Source organism: Aspergillus steynii, assembly GCF_002849105.1.
Source record: "Aspergillus steynii IBT 23096 chromosome Unknown P170scaffold_3, whole genome shotgun sequence".
NCBI classification, from domain to species: domain Eukaryota; kingdom Fungi; phylum Ascomycota; class Eurotiomycetes; order Eurotiales; family Aspergillaceae; genus Aspergillus; species Aspergillus steynii.
In genome coordinates this window covers 4,313,882-4,333,991 of record NW_020194400.1, presented here as the reverse complement: position 1 = coordinate 4,333,991, position 20,110 = coordinate 4,313,882, and the positions used below count along the sequence as shown (strand labels likewise).

The window sequence follows — 20,110 nt, the reverse complement described above, 5'->3', positions numbered from 1 at the left end:
ATTCCTGACCGTTGTACCACCTGTACCTACCGGGCCAGATGAGGACTGGGAACCCCGCACTTCATGCTGGCTGGGTTGACAAGAAGAGCAGACTCTCCTTGTCTGATGCCAGTCGAGGACATCGCGAGCAAGGGGGAGAATTTCACCGAGGGTGGTATCGTTGGGCCCAGGAAGGTATTCCTTTGTTGTGGTACAACAGCGTAATAGAGAACGGCGATGGGGATCCGCGGAGACCGTATGAGGAAGAGGAATGTACGCAGTAGGTAGTTAGAACCTGGGAAGTTTCTCAAGGCGTATTGAACCTGGTCGCTTAATCACGTGGCACACTGTTTAAGGCGACTAATCCGCGCCTCAGGCATCAGAATCCCGTGCTTCGTGCCTGCCCAAATAGGCAATCCAAGATTGGGGCGGTGAAATCCGGCAGACATCAACTGTTTCTACATTCAACTCCACACAGAATTTGTTCCACGATAGCTCGAATTTATCCATCTGTCTAACAAGAAAATTTCCAGGGGACGTTTTCATCGCATTTCTAGTTTGAAACCAGCATTGCTGATGATAAGGATAAATATATATAATGACCCTAGCTCCTTCGTGTCCGAATACTTTTTCTCGCTGCAATAATGATCCAAATCATGTCCAAGGAGCTCAAATGTCGACTCAGTTCTCGATTGATTGCCAACAAAGTTGAGAAGGACTTGACCAAAGATTGAATGGCGTCTCTCCACGGAGCATTCACTCGATCTTCTCTTCCTTCAACCACAAGACGATAGGCAGCATAGCTACCGAGCACGCTGCAGAAATGACTGGGCCGGCTTGTCAGTACTATGGTCCTATGGAGGATCGATCCACTCACGCGGTACGAATTGGAACGCATAGAGGTAGCTCGAGCGAACAACCTGCTGAACAGAGTCCGACAAGTTCTCGGCGAATCTGGCATCGTCGAGTATCCGACCGATGAACTGAAGAGCAATGTGGGTTAGCTCGACGTAAGGAGCAGAATCGGGGTGTTGATATACTTGTTTTTCTTCAAATCCGTCTAGATTCTGCGACAGTCGGTTCCCAAACACTCGTTGAACGACTGCCACCCCGGAAGCAGGACCGATGATCAACCCCAACTGTTGAAACAGATAGTATGTCGTGATGCAAGTCTCCAGACATCCTTTCGGCGCACCAAACGACATTCCAATGAATTGTGTGGAGAACAATATACCGGCAGCGAATCCGTTAGGGAACAAGTAAAACATCTCGGGGATGGAACAGCCATCGCGCCAGCGTGCAAAGATGAGGATATAAACAAGGATGGACGCTCCGACAGCGATGATGCTCATCTTTTTGGAGCGTTTCGTTCTGGTTCGAAAGTCAGCGAAGCTCCTACGAGGCCAGAATTGTCTCTACCTCTTGATAATTGCACCAGCAACAACGCCCCCGATAGAGACGCCCGACGCGCTAATCACGTACGTCGAGGAAGCAAAAACGTTGCTAGCTTGATCGACGCGAACAAAGTAGGGGACGAGGTTGCTCACAACCTGCGGCCGTGATTAGTTGAGAGTGCTTTCGAAGCAAAGTGCAGACCAACCGCCATGCGAGCAGTGTTCATCAACACTTGTCCCGCCGAATAGCCACCCAAAGATCCTGCCACAAGGTTAAGCGGAATGAGCGGCCTGCAGGCGCAGTATGCCTCTACAAAAAGAAACACGCCCACAGCAGCGACCAAAGATGGCACTAGCAACGTCATCAAGTGGGAGTGGTCCTCCGTGGTGACACTTGCATCTTGAAGTAGGAATAGTAAGATGACTGTGGATAAGGCTAGAAAGAAAAGACCGGTAAAGTCGACCTCCGAGAGCTTGGTGGGCGGAGCATTCTCATGGTCTTCTTCGACTTCGCGAATGTTCAACGATGATGGAAGGCCATAGGCTGCCACCAGACCGCAAGCAATGACAAGAGGAAGCTGACCGAGGAAAGACCTGGCTTTATGAGCGATGGATATTGACTTGCTATGCGACTAGCGAGCACCTACCATCGCCAGCCGATTGTCTGAATCAAAAGCCCACCCAACGGAGCACCGAGACTCCTGCCGAGGACACTGACAACATTGGCATAACTTCGGAAAAGAGCCACGTCGTCAGGAGGGATCAAGTCTGCAGGTTCTTAGTGAGGAAACATCCCGGTATAAAAGAACATACCGGTGATGATGATCGAAACGAGGGAGATCATCCCGCCGCCGCTGATTCCGGCTAACACTCTGGAGAAAACCAGCTGTTCCAACGAGCCACTGACACCACTAGAAAGGATGAGCAAAAATTCGATATATTGATTCATGCGCAGACAAACCATGCGATGCATCCCACGGCAAAAAGGGCATAAGCACCGAGAAGGACATTCTTCCGACCGTACATGCTACTCAGGGTGCCATACTATTCAACAGACTAGTCAGCGCTATGGATGAGAACGCTATTCTGAGCAGCTTACCATGGGAAGAGAGACACAAAACCCGAAATTATACGCCACAACGAGCCATGAGCCTTCTGACAGGCGCTGGAATTGAGAGGCTATGGAGCTCCATGTCGAAATCGCCAGAGAGTCATCCGCTGCCGCAACAAAGATCCCTGAAACACTATTAGTATTGATGCTGACCCAACGCGACATGCTTACCAATGAATGAGCCGTAAACGACAAGTTGATTGGCGCGCTCAGTCTGTCCTTTCTGCTGCTCCTGGACACTTGAGCTTTGCTCGGTCGGATTCTGGAGCAGAGGAGATTCTTCATTCGCGGTCATTTTGATCAGAAAAATGCCAACCTCATTGATACGTGACACTGCCGCTGAAGAACATTATAGCGCAAGAACTTTTCAGGTCCAATGCCACCCTGGCGCGATGAGTCAAGCAATGATCCTGCCGAACATTCCTTATCTGGCAAGATTATCACGTCAGCCGCAGTTCTAGTAATGCGCGAATTGACTAGTCTCAGGATTCACACTAAGATAGCGTGGCTGCCGGCGTATCACAATGATTGTTTGGATGCGATCGGAGAGGATGAGCCTGGCCTCGTGGCCTGTCGGGTCGAAGAGAAACCCAAATCAAGGGAATCTACAAGGATCGTGCAGGGAGATATGCGTTCATCAGTGCGGCTGAACTGCGCGTTTTTCTGTCCCGACTGATCATTAGCCGAAAACTCAATGAGCCGTGATTTCCTTGCGTTTTCTCCCTTTACAATGCAAGGAATGTAGGCGCGCAACGCGAACCTATCCACGGTGATAGTAAACGGGCCTGGGAACGAGGTGTTGATAATAAACATGACTGACTCGCAGGGCAATGATGCGGGATTTGATTTCAAAATGCAGTTTCAGATCAACGGAGATGCTGGATGGATAATATAAAGCGAAGTGAAATGCGGATACGAAATGCAGTCTAATGATTTCGATGCCTATATATTGCAATCGGGCAGAAGGAGCTCAAAAAGATCAAATGCTGAAATCGAATCACTCCGTCTTTGAAATGCCCACAATGTCTAACAGATCAATCACCGAGTCAATGGTAAAGTCCGGGTTCAAGCGACTACATTCCTCGCTGTCGCCCTGGCCGTACCGACACCAACAAACCTTTGCCTTGATATTTTGGGCGAATTGAATATCGGTTCGAGTGTCGCCGACCATAAGCACCTCGCCTTCTTTCTCCCCATACAGCTCGTTCAGTCTCGGCAGCATGACGTCCGTGAAGCTGGAAGGATCGGGTTTTCTCGTAACCCCAGGAACTCCATCCCCTAGGATAAACGGCTGGGGAAAATATCCCAAGAGACCAGTCTTGGCCAAAGCCGATTTTAAAGCCTCAACGCCCTTGTTGCTGATGATGACGATGGGAATATCGCGGGCACGCAAGGAGTTCAGCACCTGCTCGGCGCCGGGGAATGGCTTGGCGCGCTGTTGGCCGTGAACTGCATATAATTCGCGATATTTCTTGACCCAATAATCCTCGTCAAAGGTAGTCACGCCAGGATGGAGACTTCGAAAGGTGTTTCCCGGCGGAGCGCCCGTGGAGACAAGCCGGCGGACTTCATCGGGAGGTGGAGTGAAGCCGGGGAGGAGCGTCTCGAAAGTCAAGAGAATGGAGTGTTCAATGGCATCATATGTGTCAAAGATCGTGCCATCGAAGTCGAAAATAACGAGTTTGTACATGGTCAACGAGCGGTTTATTGCGATAATTGAGTGAGATGCGACAAAAATTACTCCGGACGAGTGACTCACGACCATCTCGATTTGCTGCCGATCCTTAGCCGACCGAGTCTGGCGCTAGTCGCGATCCTCGTCCATTTCGGGGTTCGATCAATATTTCTAGGGCTGAGATGAAGCTACAAAGGAACCCCAGGCCACAAAGAAACCTGTTGACATGTCCGTATACAGCTGGCAGACATTGGATCTGTTGGAAATGGATCAAGGCACATGCAATACACAGCTTGTGTGCCCTGGACCACACTTTGTGTAACATCCAACAAGCGTTCTCCCCGACAAGACACCGCTGTCTTGAATGCTATACTTAGCATCAATCAGGCCGTCGATGCTGCAGCAGTTAGCGCATGTGTTGCCCAGTTGATCTATCGTTGTGCCATCCTGTCAGGCCTGCCATTCTATTTCGGGCGAGGTGGCCAGCTCGTAATGGCACAAGAAACCCTTCCAATCAGTTCTTTTGCCCCATCACAAACAGGCTCGTACTCTCAAGGTCGCATCATGACAGAGAATCATACCGTGACTATGGTGTATACCTCTCCAAAGAATTGCCACTGCAGGGTATAAAGGATCGCAGCGCGCATCTTTGCATCCCTTACTTCATTCATCTCACCCCCCATCAACCCCCATTTCAAGTTCGTTTGATTCAATTTTGACCTCATTACCACAAAATGCACCTCGTTGTGCACCTACTCTCGGCTCTCGCCCTGGCGAGCAGCATAATCACTACTCTCGCCGCAACCACCGACCGGCCTGCTGTCAAAGACTCCACGATCCTCCACTCTAGCGTGGGCTGCCGAGCCTGCCCTGAAGAAAACTGCTCCAAATGTACCCTCGGCTTCGAAGAGACCCTCGAAGCAAACCTTACGACGGACACCTTCATCCGAACTCTGGTGGGCTTCCAACACCCCGTGCCGATCTCCGCGATCACAAAATGCACCGTGCAGTTCCCGGCATTCACTCGACCATCCCGGAACCCGCCCAACCTCACCGTGGCTGCGGCCATGTCGTCGGACTGGGACGAAGAGACCGTCACGGGGGAAACGGCACCGGCGTCCGGGCCTGTCTTTGGAGTATACAATGTGCCGCAGTATGGGAATCCCCCGGCGCTGGATGTCACTCCTGCGTGTCTGAACGCAGACAGACAAGGCAGATTCTCCGTTTACATTGTGACTGAGGTGGGGCGATTTGAGATTTGGTCGAAGGATTCGGGGAACGCGGCGATCTTGCATGTCAGTCATTGAAGGGGTTATGTGATTGGTATGTTCTGGAGGACGATGAACTGAAGTTGAACTGGAGGGTACCAGGGATAGGCCAGGTGTGTTTTGCTGGACTAAAAATAGGCAGATTGATGTCATCCGACAAGGTTGGTTACTCTAATTGAATTTATCTAATGATTGCTTCTATTCGCAAATGCTGTAGGACAAAAGCCCCACTGCATAATGAAGTAGAGGACCTGCCTGTGTCCCCAGGCCAAAACGAGCGAGAACCCAAGATGCTGTAGCATTACAGCATTCCACTGAATCCAGAATAACTCAGTTGTGAGATTGCCTTCATCATCCAGATCAGACAGCCAGCCCCTCCTTTCTACTTCATGAAGCGATACTGCCATCACCCTAGTCGTCAGGACACCAGAAGCCACAATCCTACCCTACAGCAAAGCCGTGACCACAGCAAAGCATGCCTCTCGACGAGTTAACCCACTCAGAGAAAGCTGCACTGCAACGCAGACCTTACGCCACCCACCCTGCTCCCCTAAACGCCTCATGGAGTGAGAGATCACTCCACACATTATCTCACATCGTGGACGGCAGAAATTTGACAATCTAACCAGAATACTGCGAATGATATGGCCACCAAGTTAAACGTATCTACCATGTCATTGCGCCCTCCCTAAATATTGGCCGGATTCGTGCGCACACTGCGAGTGGAGGCGTCTGGGAGCGGCGAGAGCGAGAAAGACAGGGAGACAGACAGGGTGGTTACGCAGCATAATGTTCCGGTGGCGCTTGAGATGGAGATGCAGTTATGGTTTGCAAGGTCAGCGCGGTGGCGTGCTTTGCGAGTGAGTGATGCGGCGAGGTATGCGGCGAGGTATTATGCGGCGGTGGATGGCGAATTGAATATATCGACACAGATAGGAAGGGGAAGGGGAAGGCGAGGATACGATCCGTTTGGTCAAGACGATGGGCTGCTAATAATCAAACGATGGCTTTCGCTAAGTCGATGGCCTTTGGGTTACATGGGGTGGACAGTCATCCATCGACAGCGCACTACAGCAACAAGCCGAGACATCTGCATCTACATCATCGAATCCCGACCTATTCCAGCGATCAGCAGAACCGTGGAATGACCTATGCAGTTCCAACCAAAATCAACCCACGAGTGGCGTGGAACATGTTCACTTGCCGCTGCTATTCCTCAGCCCCAGATCATCTGTGCGACGTGCTTGACTCCATCCGCCAACCACGACGAGCATGTCTCGGCTCGATGCAGGTGTAGACCAGCCAATGTGGCCAAACGCCTCGCGAGGGTGTTACAGTGCAGGGATTAGCCAAGGCAGCTGATTTAGGCTTTGGAGGTTTGCCTTAATTTGAGGCGAGAAGCTGGGGTAGTTGCCTTGTCAGGTCAGTCGAAGCTGGCGAGAGAGGTTACTCTGATATGTGGCAAGTGCGTTTGTTAACTACTCTCATTAGGCAGATGACACCTCAGAAACATGCCTATGACGCAGAAATATTCATGACACGGAGATAGGACATGTTATAGCCATGGTCAAGACGGCTCGGTAAAATTATCTAGTCTTGTTCATTATCAACTTTCATAAAAAAAGCTTTCTTATGGAGAAACTTTGGAATAAGCCTAGACATTCATACATGCTGACCATATCTGCCTTTTGTAAGAAGCGACTTTTTGGGAAAGCTTAATTCAAAACTTTGGCTATAACATTTGATATTTCGCAAAGTCGAAATTGAATTTCAAAGCTTCCCTTGATGCTAGTTTCTTCAACCGCCTGGTAATCATCGCTCTTCCTGGAACCCATCTTCTGGGTCTCGAATGCAGTTCTGACACTAGTTTCGAACTTAGCCCACATCATGAAGGGCGCTATTAGTGGTGTGCTGAGTTCCGACAAGATGATTCGGCAGTCGTTCCCTAACTGCCATTTCTGAAAAGTCGTTGATTATTTCAGCGAGTGGCATGTGGATGGTGATGAGTCCTAGCCGGCTTTTATTTGCTCTGATCACCGGTGTTTGTTCCGACTTCGAGAAGGGAAATGTTGAGGGAAGAAAGGGAATAGAATTGGAAACCGTGACCATTAGCCTTGTTGGTGGAATGTCACTTGTAAAGGCTGAACGAGGATCGGAATAAGACCGTATTGTCAAGCCGAGCATTCCAACGCTTGGTATATGTACCGGAGTCACCATATAAAGCGGGACACCGTGAGAAGTTGTCCAACGGTTTGATTGAATCGACCCTGAACGCCTGTCTCGTCCCCACGACAACGTGCTCTTGTGCAGCTTAAACTGCATTGTGCCTTTTAGCTCGAATGCTTGCTGGCTCACAATGGGACGAATGACTGTAAAACACGATTGGCCAATCGACTTTCTGGAAGGGGAATATGGTAGAATGGAGTATTTCATGGTTTGATTTGAAAGCAGTGGGAGGTAGACCACATAGGGAGATAAAGACGTGTTCATCCCTCTGGCAATTTATCACATTCTGCGCTGGAAGGAGATTCATATCGACGAAGCTATCGGATATTTGTCTCTTGGGCACAGGGTTGTTTGGCTATGCTTATGCACTCGCCGTATTCTATATCCATAGTCGTGTTCAAATAGCTAGAAGGCTATTGCAATTCGGCACAGCGATATTCAACTGTATAGTTGACATACTCCGGGTCTCACTCCTGTTAGGCGCTCTGAAATCCTGCATGTCCCGAGGCTGGTATTGGAGTCGTAAAAGGACAGTGTAACAGGAATTTGAAGATTCTCTCAACTTACATATCTGTAGTGGGTGGAAAGCCCTGCTATTAGCGATCTGCACCATATTAAAGACAGGGGGAGACCACGAGCCGAGCACCAGAATACCGTACAGACTGCCAGGGAACTCACATTAGGTGTACCCCAATCGCTCGACTGTTGAAAGCTCTGTAACTGATAGTGCTGTATTAAGATGTGGCGTGCGTCCTGAAGCATTGCAACATCGTCGACTATCGGTGGACATGTCATTTATGGCAGCATAGCATCGTCAAGTGCACGGGTGTATTTCATTCAAGTGAGCATCCCATTGGATTCCAATATACATAGATACTTGGACACGGAAGAGACGTGAAAGTATAAACGGGGAGAGGTGTGCAGGAAGGATACAGAATAATCAATTGATTTAGCCGTATAAAATTGGGACGGGATACTACTTTTGAAGGTTAGAGATCTAGTGAAGAAAAGTCTATGTAGGGAATGGAAGAGAAATTATATTCACATCTTGCGCTGAACAGATAATTCATTGAGAAGGTTGTCCTTGACTTTACCTGGATCAACAGAAATAAATGAATATACTAAACTACTTGTCCAGCAAGCACTCAGCTGAGTGAATACTACAATATTCCTTCTCATGAGAATCAGGAGAATTCCCTTGAGAATATCAGCAAAACATAAGGAAATATGCTCGGAATTAGAATTTCTAGTCCGAGAGCACATAGAATTAAGTGTTGAACATAGCCTTTGCCACTTAGGACGTAGCGTACAACTTGGATTCTTTCTGGTCAATTATGTCAGGTCCAAGCTTCAAGGGGAAAGGTTTTAAGATTGCTATAAATTTGGGGGATATTAAATGCAAGGGGTGACCAGAGTAGAAAGGTTTGAGACTTGATGATAGCTAATTTCATCTTGACCGAAGTACTCAAAGCAAACCGAGTAAAGATAAGATGAGAGTAAAGAATAGATAGAAAAGCATTGGGAAAGAAACCAAGGACATTAGCCGGTTGGAGCTCGTTACGAACACCAGCAATCAAATTACTCAGTTCCCAAAGTAGCACTGACCATGGGAATCATTCCCTTCTCAATTGCATCGGAAGATCTCCAATCAGACCAGGTGTGATCAAGGAGGCCTAGATATCTGTTAGTGTTCCGGACGAGATCACATCGAAAAGGACTTACCCCATGATTCATCAAAGTCTTGCTGTCCTTCACGGATATAATAACTTCCACCAAGCTCCCAGACCATCCATCCGGATTGAACTTCCGGCAAATACTCCCTTAGACAGGAAGCATAGACAGTATTGTAAGAGGAGTCGTCTTGAGAGAAGCCGAATTCAGTCATTAGCACAGGCAGAACATTCACAATGCTCGAGTTCTGTGCGTCAAGTGCATTGTACCCGCCACTGTAGAGGCTGGACTTGAGACTGTCACAGCTACCAGAGTCACTGGCATAGTTATGAAGCTCGAGGACAATCTTATCGGCAAAGTTGAAGTCATCCTTATTGAATTTCGTTCCGTCGCCGAGGTCTGCGCCGGTGGGAATGGGGGCCAAGGTAGTGTCGAAGTTGAGTCCGGAGAAGAGGATGAGAAGGTCCGGATTGGCTTCGTTGATCTGCTTGGCATTTTCGACCATATTCTTGTACCAAACCTCCCAGTTGTATTCTTCGCTGGTGGATTCGTCATCTGGCTGGCGGAACTCATTGCGCATTCCGACGCTTTTGACAGCCGGTAGATCTTTGACCTAGAGATGGAGTTAGAGGAGTTGAGATAGAGGCATGCGAAGACATACGTGATCGGCCATGTACTTCCACGCCCTATGCCAGTTCGTCACGTTGAAGTACTCGTCTCCGAACCAGGAGTTGCCATCATCGGTGGAGCAACACCATTTGGCCTTGGATACATGGTTGTCAAGAAGGACATAAATACCCTGCTCGTAAGACTCTTTCGCCACGGCGTCGAAAACCTGTTACCATGATTAGTGTCCGAAGGGCATCCATAGGATGAGAATACCTCACATCCAATCTAGTGGTCTCCTCTCCAAATTGATCGTTGTGGCTAACAATATCCTGATACACGGCTGTTCCGTTCTCCTCACCGAGGGCATTGATGAGGGATGTTTTGATCGGCACATCTCCGCCCTGATCATAGATATCGTCAATCATTTCGATGGCAAAGGTCAGCCGAATCGAGTTCATGCCCAACTCCTTAACCTTCCCGAGGATGTACGAGATGGACTGGTACTGAAGACCCTCGGGCAGCATCGCGTCGGCTGCGCCGGGCCAATTCACCCCTGCAAAGGTGACATTGGCACCATCTGAATCAACAATCCAGCGACCGGAGGTTGAAAGGGGAGAGTCAGAGATAGAAGCAACGAGAGGAGCCAGACCTAGTCCGATTAGAGCGGACGTAAAAGAGTTGAGAAAATACATGATGAACTACAGCCCGGTCGTTCCTGCAGACCACTCCACCACCAGTGCGGGTGGCCATCGGTCTAAATATATCACTCCAAAGTAAAGTAATTGAGGAAATTCTCCGGACCCAAGAACAGGCCACGCATAATCACCAGTCGCAAGATGCGGGGATGCTTCGGGATTTTACTGTGCAAGGTTTAGTCGCTGCCTGTTCATGCATGGGCAGTTGTGATGAGGTCATGTTTGCTGATCCTTGCCAGCGTTAGCGCTGTTTCCTCAAGTTCCAGTCGCCCAGACTATTTAGTGCAGAATGCACAACATGATGCTGCTCCGCTAGCGTTGTCGATCCCGATGGTCTCCGGCCGAAGGATCTGAGATACGGAGAGCGTTGGGAAGGTAACCGGAACTTACCAAAGAGCCTATCCAGATATCACGAAACAGGAGGCGCATGAGTCATCGCACGGACCGCTCTGAGAGCTTTGATAGGGCTAGGAACAGCGAACCATGGACCGGCAGTTAAGCAAACGGAATATCCCATATCGCGGCGCCAGGAGTGTGCATCTTTGCAGAAACCACCACAGAAGGAGACTTCCGAGAAACATCGTAATTAAAGCGACTTTCTGTAGTTGATAGACAGGAATGACTCGGTATAAACAGACATCCTAAATTCGTCCTCAGATGGAACGAGAGTTCAGCATCAAGATCTACTGTTTCTTTAAGCTTTGAAGACGATACAAGAGCCTCGCATTGCCACTCTCTCCACGTTCAAAAGTCATTGAAAGATGGGTTCAGAGGAACTCATTCGGAGCGGATGCGCCTACTGCAACTCGTCATCAAACCTGAACCCCTGTAAAGGTGGTTGCATGGTAGCGCTATACTGTAGCCAAGAGCATCAAAAGGCAGATGAAGAGGAACACAAACCCAAGTGCCAAGCTATTCATGAACAACGCCTTGAACATCTGTTTGTGCGAAACAAGATCATCGAGCACGTCGGACCCTCCGGTCGGACGCTAATGATCACCGCAACGAAGGCTTACCTCACAAACAAGGCATGGCTGATGGAATATCTCTCGAGCCTACAGGAATTGCGAATGGCGCTTTCGCAGGTCCATACCAGGCAGGCGATCGAACAGGAAATGGAACTAGTCGAGAAATGGCATGGATCCCAAACCATTGCTGAATTCGTCTCTGGATATATGCGAGTTACGCCCTACTTGATTCGCCTTGACCGGGATGACGAGTGCCGTCCTTTGTATCTCGACGGACTTAATGATCTCAGAGTCCACCGTGACCACACATACAGAACACCTGGCATTCATATATTAGGATTGATTCAGGGCTGCCTGCTTAAAATCCTGCTGAGGGTCAGAGTGGCCGTGGACCTGGTATCACTAAAAATGGCCGCACAAGTGGCTGGACCTAAAGTCCCCACCGAAATTCTGGATGTGATACGCCGAGAGGTCGTAACCAGTCCTTTGGTCTGGAAGAAGCGTCCGGTGCTTGAAGCCAGCAACCATGACAGGGAGATCGGAGAATTACACAAGGATATTCAACTTATGGCCGGACATGTACACAGCCACAACCAATACTTGTGGCGATCCATGTTCCCAGACGAATCCTTTGGAAAGGCTCTGGATGATTTGGAGATGGAGAAGCCCCAGGAGGTTTCAGAAGCCGAGGGGACTGTCGAGTGGTTGCAGAAGGCTTGGAGTGAATCTCCGGGCGCATTGGATTATCTTTTGGGCGTCCTTCGCAAGACAATCTTGACTGATGGATTCGAGACTCGATAGCAGCTCTGGATTGACGCACAAGAACTTACATTCATCCGCGTGGACCTATGCCTATCGTGTCTTCAAAGAAGGTGTTCTCGCGCTTACCGTGTGTCTATGCTCGCCTATTATTTCAAGTGGAAAGAAGGTAGACAGGGCTCATTCTTGAGAATGTAATCTTTGCAAACGATTCATGTATTCCTTTTCTCGCCTTTCATTTAAATCATTTTCATAGTTCCTTCATAGTACTCTCACATTTCTCTCAATTAATTCTTACATTTGCTTCAAACTATTCTCTTTTTTCCGTTTTAAGGCACTCTTAAATTCCTCTTAACAAATCATCGTATTTCATTCAAACTGTACTCTTCGCAGTTATAAGATTATGAAATTATCCTTTCTCTCGTATTGGAAATCTTATTGTTGCTCAAAAGCCAGGTATGAGAATAGCATGTAAAGAGAAACCCTCAGACTAATGGAAACACTACGACGTTCCAAAACAATGTGTAGTCTCGTTCGGCCAGCAAAGCGCAAGCGATATTGGAACCCTATACCTATCTAATGTCGTTGGCCGAGATTATGGCTCACAATGGACGTTAGAAAGTATGCAATCCTCGATATACTTAAGAAAACCAGCCCTCATTCGTCATAATTGTTCAATAATCTTACCCGGATTTTCAGGTTTCCAGACCAGCCATGACACTCTCAAATTCATATTATACAGTAACCAGGAACATAGACTTAAGTCTCTTGCGTTGTCGAATAGGGCCTTTTCGCGAGTATGGAAATAAAACCGGCAACTTCAGTGTTTGGAACAGGGGATCAAAAAATAACGGATGATGTCGAGAACGGCACATTTGGACCACAGAATTACAAACCTGATAACGGACTTTTCCCCATGTCTGAGCTCTTGAAATCAATATGGGGGATAATAAATACCTACATCTATCTCTGACAGCGGACGTCTCACCCCTCTGCTAACCACTCGCCGTGTCTTGTCGATTCCTTGGTTTCCCAACATCAACCCGACTTTTCCTGAGACAGATAACCATTACCTTTCCAACCATCACCATGTCAGACTCCATCGAGTACACGACCGGGTGCCCTGTATGCGACTCCAAACAGAACTTTTACCACTGTCCCACATGCGGCTTTGTCTTCTATTGCGGCGAGGAGCATCAAAAAGAGGATCTTCGCGTTCACAAGCCAACTTGCGACGCTTTTGTGTCAGAGTACCTCAAATACGAAAGAATCAAGGCCGAAATGCCTGTTTCCCCGGACTTTCTACTCCAAGACACTCCCCAGCGCGACGCGATTTGGAACGACTACAAGAACCACTTCGCCAGCTACGCCCAGGCTCGAATCAGACTTGCCCGTGTCATGGAAAAGATTCCTCGCCCTCAGGTTGCCCAGAAGCGGATTAAACTGCTAAGGAAAGCGCTGCTCATGTTCCCGACCGAACCGACTGCCAATGCATGTTTGCAGCCGATGCTGGGTCTCATGTTTCGACTGAACGGCGACGACGAAACCTACACGCTGATGAAGCTATTCCTCCAAATATTCTCAGGGAAGTATAAGTGGCCACGTATTGACCAAAAGGACTTCAGCAAGCTGAACGCCTTTAACGATATCAACATCATCCGAGAGACTTCGTGTCCGGTGACCCTGCGCGTGGGACTAGTGATTTTGAAGCTGCGAGTCATTGCGGAATTGAAAAAAATGCCAATGGTAGCTGACCGGGACGTTAGACAAGTGCCGGAGGAGTTGAAAGGCAAAGCTCATTTCGGGTTCCTGGAGGATATCGCCACCACCGGTGATCATGGATATACCATGTGCGAAAGCATGTATCAGAGCCTTCTTGCTAGCATAACCACGCAGGTCCGCTGGTTGATTGTTGCTGTCAAGCATTATAACCCGCGGGTCTGGGCCTACCTTTTCTTTGACGAGAAACCCTCCAAAGTCTTTAAGTCGCTGTCTCAGGAGCATTCCCACGCAATAGCCACTATGATTCGTTTACATCTGCGCGAGGCACTTAGAAACACCCCGGATGGCATGGAGTTTATCAGAAGTTTCATATATGAAGGTCCGACGATGATGGAGCCCAGGATCAAACCGGATCCTGATATCATTGAAGAGATTGACTTGGAAGATATCCCCTTCCACGAATAGAAATCTAAGCTCAAGAGGGGTTTACAACGGGCATGGTTCGGTTCATGCTCGAGGGAATCCTTTATGATGAATTGATGTTATTATGTCAAACACTTTCCCTAACAACCTAAATGCATGTAACTGTTCGAATCCCCAAGCACCCTAATTTGAAGGAAGCACTCAATTTTAAACCCCATCCCTTAATTACCGACAGAGGCGGGGCTCTACTCACTATTATACTGAATCCTGTAGCCTAACAAATTGGTAAAGGCTTTTACCTAGTATCTTCACATGCTCACCTAGTCACCGAAACGTGAATGCGGATTTCATTGATGTCTCCTAGTAAAACACGGTTTTATTTCAGGAATAGAATTCCTTGACCATATTTAGCACACGACGAAAGAATCCAAAACGACGTACCGAAATCCCGGGGCCTGAACTTGGTTTCCCGAATGAAAAAGAAGTCCGCGGAAGTTATCAAGTATGTGTAAATATGTAGACATAATTTCCAGCATGCATAGACAAAACCTGGAAATCTCCGGGGAGAGAAAGAATAGCAAAGCGCATTTCGCTCGGTATGATTGAATTCAACAGACCAGGGTTTGGTTTGCACTATATGGCAGGATCCGTAAAATACTAAGGCTGTGTGAAGGAAGATCTCCCGGAAGCGCAATGAGAGTGGTATAAAAACGACGATTCGATCCTGCACAAGGCTTATTACAACTAAGCTGTGTTAATTACACTGCCCCATCAAACCGCCAAAATGGAAACTGATGAGGCTGAATTGCTCAATCTCCTTCATCCCAACCCGATCCGCGGATGTCCGCAATGTAGGTCGATGAATAATTCTTTACAATGCGAATGTACAGTAGCCGCCTTCTGTAATGCTAATTGTAAAAAGAAGTACTACCCAAAACATAAGTACTACTGTTTGCAGGCCCAGAAAGAGCTTGTCAAGACTGAAATTGAATTGCTTCTGCTACTAGAAGATGTCCAGTACGTGTTGGATCCTTTGCGCGTTAACGTTGACAAGCTTGGCCCGAGGAGCTTTCCAGACAACATCTTCTATAAAGGCTTCATCAATTCGGAAATAGATCTTACATGGTGTCTTTTGCATATTCCAACAATACAAGCATCTCAAGCAGTGATAACCCATGGGCTACGCTCCTTCCTTTTTGTGAACAGGGAGAGATCTCCTGGTCTATTCGTGCGAATCTTAGCCACGACCCTGATATGTAGTCAAGATGATATATGCTACGAATACTTAAAGCGATTTGCGACCAAAGACAAAATGGAGAGTTCAGGACCACGGAGATTCGTTCAGTTCCAACCGGACGAGTTGAATATCCTTAATGACATCGAGTTCTTTGCAGACAGGGAGATACGATACATCTTGGTAGCAACTTTGACGATGATCAAATTCCGTGTGGTTCAAGATTTGAGGACATTTGTAGCTACTCTGGAAACAATTGGACAAAGAGTTCCTCGAGAGATCCTGGACAGTATCGTGCCGGACTCAATGAGGACTGTTTTAGGGAAAAGGCTGATTCAAAAGCACATGACAAGTCAAGATGCCATGGAGCTTATTACAACACTTGAAGACCACATCAAGCGACTGTTCTCCATAGTTGGCTTAGACAATTGGTCGCTTGTTCTTGAGAACCGTGGTTACGGCAGCGAGTTGTACGGTTTTTCGCTTTGGCTCTGGGGAGTTTGGGACACGACGCCTCATTCCGTCGAATACTTTACAAGGCTGTTTAATGAATGCAGAAATAATAATAACCACTAGATTGGATAGTCGGCAATCGAGGAAACGAGAGCAAGTTTCGAGGCTGGGTTGGAAACAATGTGGACTTCGCTAGCAAAAAGTATATAATTTCCTTCAACCAGAAAACAAATCCGATCATAACCTCAGTAAAAAGTAATGACATACGTCCCACCGACATCCGAAAGATGCTGGGTTAAATGTATGGCTCAATGAACCGGTACCCTCCATGAAAGAAGCAGACATTCACGGAGGCAGACTGAGGATAGCGCATGCCTTCCCTTTTATGACGGAAGCTTCCAGAATGAAGGAACCCTTCACCAACGATGGCAGCAACAGTATATAAATACACTCGTCTATCTTTTGGAACGTTTCGTCCACCTCTGCCTTTGCTCAACCTGGCTTGGTCCCTATCCACAGACCCCACAATCCTCCCACTGGCTTTGATTCATCTGTTTGCTAAATCAAGATGGTCCCTCCACCATTTGCCGGCTACCCTTCAGGATGTCCTGAATGCGGTACGACGAAGTACCTGTTTTCCTGTAAATGCCATGCCATATTCTACTGCAGATATGAGCATAAACGGCTTCATAGCAGAATCCACAATGAAGTCTGCTGCCTGGCGATAGTCACCGCACGCCAGAATTACGAAGATGGGAAAAGGGAACTCTCTGGAAGCCAAGTGAAGTTTCTTCACCCAGAAGACGTGCTGCAAATTGACTCTATCTACCTCACCAAATCCAAGAACCCGGTATTTGACAAATGTCTAAAGCATAGACATGTGCTGGCTCGGGCGTTGAGAACCGTCCATACTCGACAGGGTCTTGATGAAAGTACAGACCTCCTCCGGTGGAATACGATTCTTCGACCTGAGTCTGAGTATTCTGCCCCACGCGTTGTGGCTTCGTATCTCATTCGAGCGAGCCGTGATGACGAGTGCCATGCCTTTCTTTGGCAGTATACCCTCAGCCTCTGCCGGCGCAAAAAATGGCTTACCGACGAACAGATGGCCACTGTGGGAAACGGCGACCCATGGAATGATGGCTACCTACTGCACCGTCCGTTTGTACCTAGCTTAGTGCTCATTTTCGCGACCCTCATCAAACTCCGCATGCTTACAGAGCTGGAAGAGCTCGAGAAGATCAACGACGCAGTGACCGAAACAGTTGGTAGAAAGCTCCCATTGGAGTTACTGGAACACATACGATTCCACCTTTTCAAGAACCCGATTTTGGCGACGAGGCACAATACACGACAGACCAGCTATCGAGAAAAGATCGTGCTCCTGAGGGGTCAAATCGCGCGGCTGTGGTGGGCAGTGCGAGCACGTTGCAGGTACATGTGGCCTTATCTTCTTGACTGTCGGGTGCTGCTACGACTCGAATGCTCACGGCATACTCACCGGATGGGACGTGCCGGGTGCACATTGTGCCATCTAAAAGAAATGTCCAAGTTTCATATCGAGGACGCGTGGAAGCAATCGCCTGGCGCCCTTGAATATATCACCGACATGGTTTACAGATATGATTCGGAGTGCATTGTTGGCGATGATGAATTCCTCGGCTACCGAGCAACTTTACAAGCTTAGTAAATTCCTGAGGCTGGTGGTGGTCTCAAGGCAGGTTGTCTGTGTCAGCGGCAAACGTGAGATTCAATCGAAAGGACCTTGCCCCGGTAAGTTGTTGTGATCACTATCTGTTAGTTTTGAGCCGTTGCAACCTGCCAGGCTTTTTGTCGTTTCTTTTTTATTTCCAATGATGTAGCACTAAAGAGGACCTCGTTGGAATCATTTTGATCATCTACAGCAGGAAAAAGCAAGGGTAAATTAAAAAGATAATACTAATAAACAAAGAAAAATCAAGATTAAATCTGAAGTAATATGGTCGCGTTTGGCTAAATGGTAATCTTATGAATATATCCTTGTGTCATTATATCGCCCTGTCTTTCGACTAACTCCAATCTCTATTTAAGGAGCTCGGTATTATAATTAAGATTGCTGTACTGACGAAGGCTCAGTTTAGAAGGGTTGTGCTTGTCCTGTTAGAGCGGTAGACCCACGAATATAAAAACAAAAGATCATCGGCGGTGCTATGACCACCACCAATTTCCGGGAAAAACTAATCAATTCGAAGTCTAGATTTTCAAATGTAATTTCCAATTGATAACTGAATCTTGCATTTAATCTGGAAACCTCCGGGCCTGACACAACTTACCCAGTGCTTGAAAATGTTCCTGTAGCTATATAAAGCATCGATTGCTCATGTATCCGGCTTCTACAGCCCGTCTCGCAAATTTGCATTACTCGGGTGATTGAGCATTCATCCATAAGAAATATCAAAGATCGAACGGTTTCTGGAACCCGGGATAAGCAGCAATGTCGCACCCAGACGAAGGGTCCTCTCCTGATTTGCGCAGACCGCGCGTCCTTATAACCGGATGTGCTTACTGCAACAAAGGCGATCATCTCCAGCTCTGTGATTGCAAAGTGGCCTACTTCTGTTGTGTCGAGCACAAGACAGCAATGGCAGCGCAACACTCCGGATATTGCCAGAAAGTGCATGATGGGCGACCCTTCCTTGCCGAGAACCCGTTACGGGATTCGACCGGGGCTGTTGTGCACGCTCATGAAACAGACTTGTATGCTGCATTTGGCCTCCGTAGCACTGCGGTCTACAAAGATGTCCGTGAGAAGCTTGCTACGTTCCTAAGCAAGATTAATACCAAGTTGGCCGCCGAAGAACGGCTAGCGATACTGATTGAGATATACCCGATAAATCTAAATGCACAGCTGGCCACCATGGGACTTATGGTTCGTCTAGGTCGCGACCATGAAGCGTACAATATTGTGAGCAGGTGTAACCGACTCCTAACAAGCCAGAATGTTGAATTACATGGTGGGGTGTATCCAATCTACCAACAATTGATCAGAGAAAAAGGCGACGTGGATCCATGGGGCGAAGTCGCCTGGCTCGATGACGATTTTACTCCGCTGGGATTTGTCTTTCCGTTCATTCTCATCAAGGTGAAAATGCTGATCGACCTGGAAGGTCTACAGGTAACACTTACCAGATTTGGCTTTAGAGTCCCGCGAGAGGTCCTGGACCATATTCGTTCCTTTGTGCCGACTAGCTCCTTCATACAAAATGACCTGGCTGTTCTGCATGGCGATGACCACACGGAACGAATCCAGCTTCTGCGTCATCAGATTCAATTGCTATATGACACAGTGGATAGGATGGACGATAAGGTTTGGCCGTTTGTCCTCTATGATAAGTATGAAAATGATTCACGTGCCTGTGATCTCGATAAGTGGCATCTCACCAACATCTGGAGGGAAATTGGGAATGCTTGGCTGGAGACCCCGGGTGCCTTGGCTTGTATTGCTAGGTTTAGACATAGGTAGCAGTCTATGTCTATTTTCATTAACCATTGTGAAATCCTTTGAGTCTTAGTATGTCTCATTTGTTTCAATCGTTTTCGTCGGGTTATTTTATCCTTTATTGCATCTGTGCCGCGACTCAATCCGCTGCTGGTACACGCCTTCAATGCACACATTGATTGATTAATTAAAGCATTATGCCTGAATATCAGGTCCCCGCCGCTGGGGCCCTTCCTAGATTATTAATAGCCAGTAAGATAGGGGCTTTGAACCCGGCAATTGTTAAAGCTTCCATCTACCACGAGGCCTCCTACTAGATCACAACGAGTAAACGAATATTAAAATCAAATTGGCTTTCACTTTTAGAACGGAGCCTCCCGAGTCCACTCTTGATAGCGAATCTATAAATAAGTAGTGTAGTACCCTAGTCGAGAAGTATAAACGT

General features: G+C 47.8%; 9 protein-coding genes across 9 annotated transcripts; 6 read left to right on the top strand and 3 right to left on the bottom strand.

The window, feature by feature from the left end:
* Window positions 1–735: 735 nt before the first annotated feature.
* On the bottom strand, window positions 736–2,779 carry P170DRAFT_474868 (MFS transporter; the record flags this gene model as incomplete). Its single annotated transcript, XM_024853190.1, has 10 exons — window positions 736–806; window positions 857–962; window positions 1,020–1,350; window positions 1,399–1,529; window positions 1,580–1,967; window positions 2,021–2,141; window positions 2,187–2,284; window positions 2,335–2,417; window positions 2,473–2,609; window positions 2,656–2,779. The coding sequence occupies 10 exons, from the start codon at window positions 2,777–2,779 to the stop codon at window positions 736–738; spliced, it is 1,590 nt and encodes a 529-aa protein (XP_024706628.1).
* Window positions 2,780–3,481: 702 nt separating this feature from the next.
* On the bottom strand, window positions 3,482–4,174 carry P170DRAFT_354245 (HAD family hydrolase; the record flags this gene model as incomplete). The annotated part of the gene is made up of 1 exon (XM_024844020.1): window positions 3,482–4,174. One exon carries the CDS (start codon window positions 4,172–4,174, stop codon window positions 3,482–3,484), a length of 693 nt encoding a protein of 230 aa, XP_024706627.1.
* Window positions 4,175–4,893: 719 nt separating this feature from the next.
* P170DRAFT_474866 (uncharacterized protein) lies at window positions 4,894–5,466 on the top strand (the record flags this gene model as incomplete). The annotated part of the gene is made up of 1 exon (XM_024853189.1): window positions 4,894–5,466. One exon carries the CDS (start codon window positions 4,894–4,896, stop codon window positions 5,464–5,466), a length of 573 nt encoding a protein of 190 aa, XP_024706626.1.
* A 3,517-nt stretch (window positions 5,467–8,983) lies between these two features.
* On the bottom strand, window positions 8,984–10,946 carry P170DRAFT_436357 (cellulase family protein). Its single transcript, XM_024849139.1, has 4 exons — window positions 10,212–10,946; window positions 9,986–10,159; window positions 9,376–9,937; window positions 8,984–9,326 (listed from the first exon to the last, which is right to left on the bottom strand). The coding sequence occupies exons 1-4, from the start codon at window positions 10,623–10,625 to the stop codon at window positions 9,232–9,234; spliced, it is 1,245 nt and encodes a 414-aa protein (XP_024706625.1). The 5' UTR covers window positions 10,626–10,946; the 3' UTR covers window positions 8,984–9,231.
* Window positions 10,947–11,359: 413 nt separating this feature from the next.
* Window positions 11,360–12,426, top strand: P170DRAFT_493610 (zinc finger MYND domain-containing protein). The gene has a single exon (XM_024854050.1). It carries the CDS (start codon window positions 11,390–11,392, stop codon window positions 12,395–12,397), a length of 1,008 nt encoding a protein of 335 aa, XP_024706624.1. The 5' UTR covers window positions 11,360–11,389; the 3' UTR covers window positions 12,398–12,426.
* A 1,018-nt stretch (window positions 12,427–13,444) lies between these two features.
* On the top strand, window positions 13,445–14,542 carry P170DRAFT_425554 (zinc finger MYND domain-containing protein; the record flags this gene model as incomplete). The annotated part of the gene is made up of 1 exon (XM_024847644.1): window positions 13,445–14,542. One exon carries the CDS (start codon window positions 13,445–13,447, stop codon window positions 14,540–14,542), a length of 1,098 nt encoding a protein of 365 aa, XP_024706623.1.
* Window positions 14,543–15,812: 1,270 nt separating this feature from the next.
* Window positions 15,813–16,310, top strand: P170DRAFT_474862 (uncharacterized protein; the record flags this gene model as incomplete). The annotated part of the gene is made up of 1 exon (XM_024853188.1): window positions 15,813–16,310. One exon carries the CDS (start codon window positions 15,813–15,815, stop codon window positions 16,308–16,310), a length of 498 nt encoding a protein of 165 aa, XP_024706622.1.
* A 445-nt stretch (window positions 16,311–16,755) lies between these two features.
* On the top strand, window positions 16,756–17,874 carry P170DRAFT_474861 (uncharacterized protein; the record flags this gene model as incomplete). Its single annotated transcript, XM_024853187.1, has 1 exon — window positions 16,756–17,874. One exon carries the CDS (start codon window positions 16,756–16,758, stop codon window positions 17,872–17,874), a length of 1,119 nt encoding a protein of 372 aa, XP_024706621.1.
* Window positions 17,875–18,660: 786 nt separating this feature from the next.
* Window positions 18,661–19,689, top strand: P170DRAFT_474860 (uncharacterized protein; the record flags this gene model as incomplete). The annotated part of the gene is made up of 1 exon (XM_024853186.1): window positions 18,661–19,689. The coding sequence occupies one exon, from the start codon at window positions 18,661–18,663 to the stop codon at window positions 19,687–19,689; it is 1,029 nt and encodes a 342-aa protein (XP_024706620.1).
* Window positions 19,690–20,110: the final 421 nt, after the last annotated feature.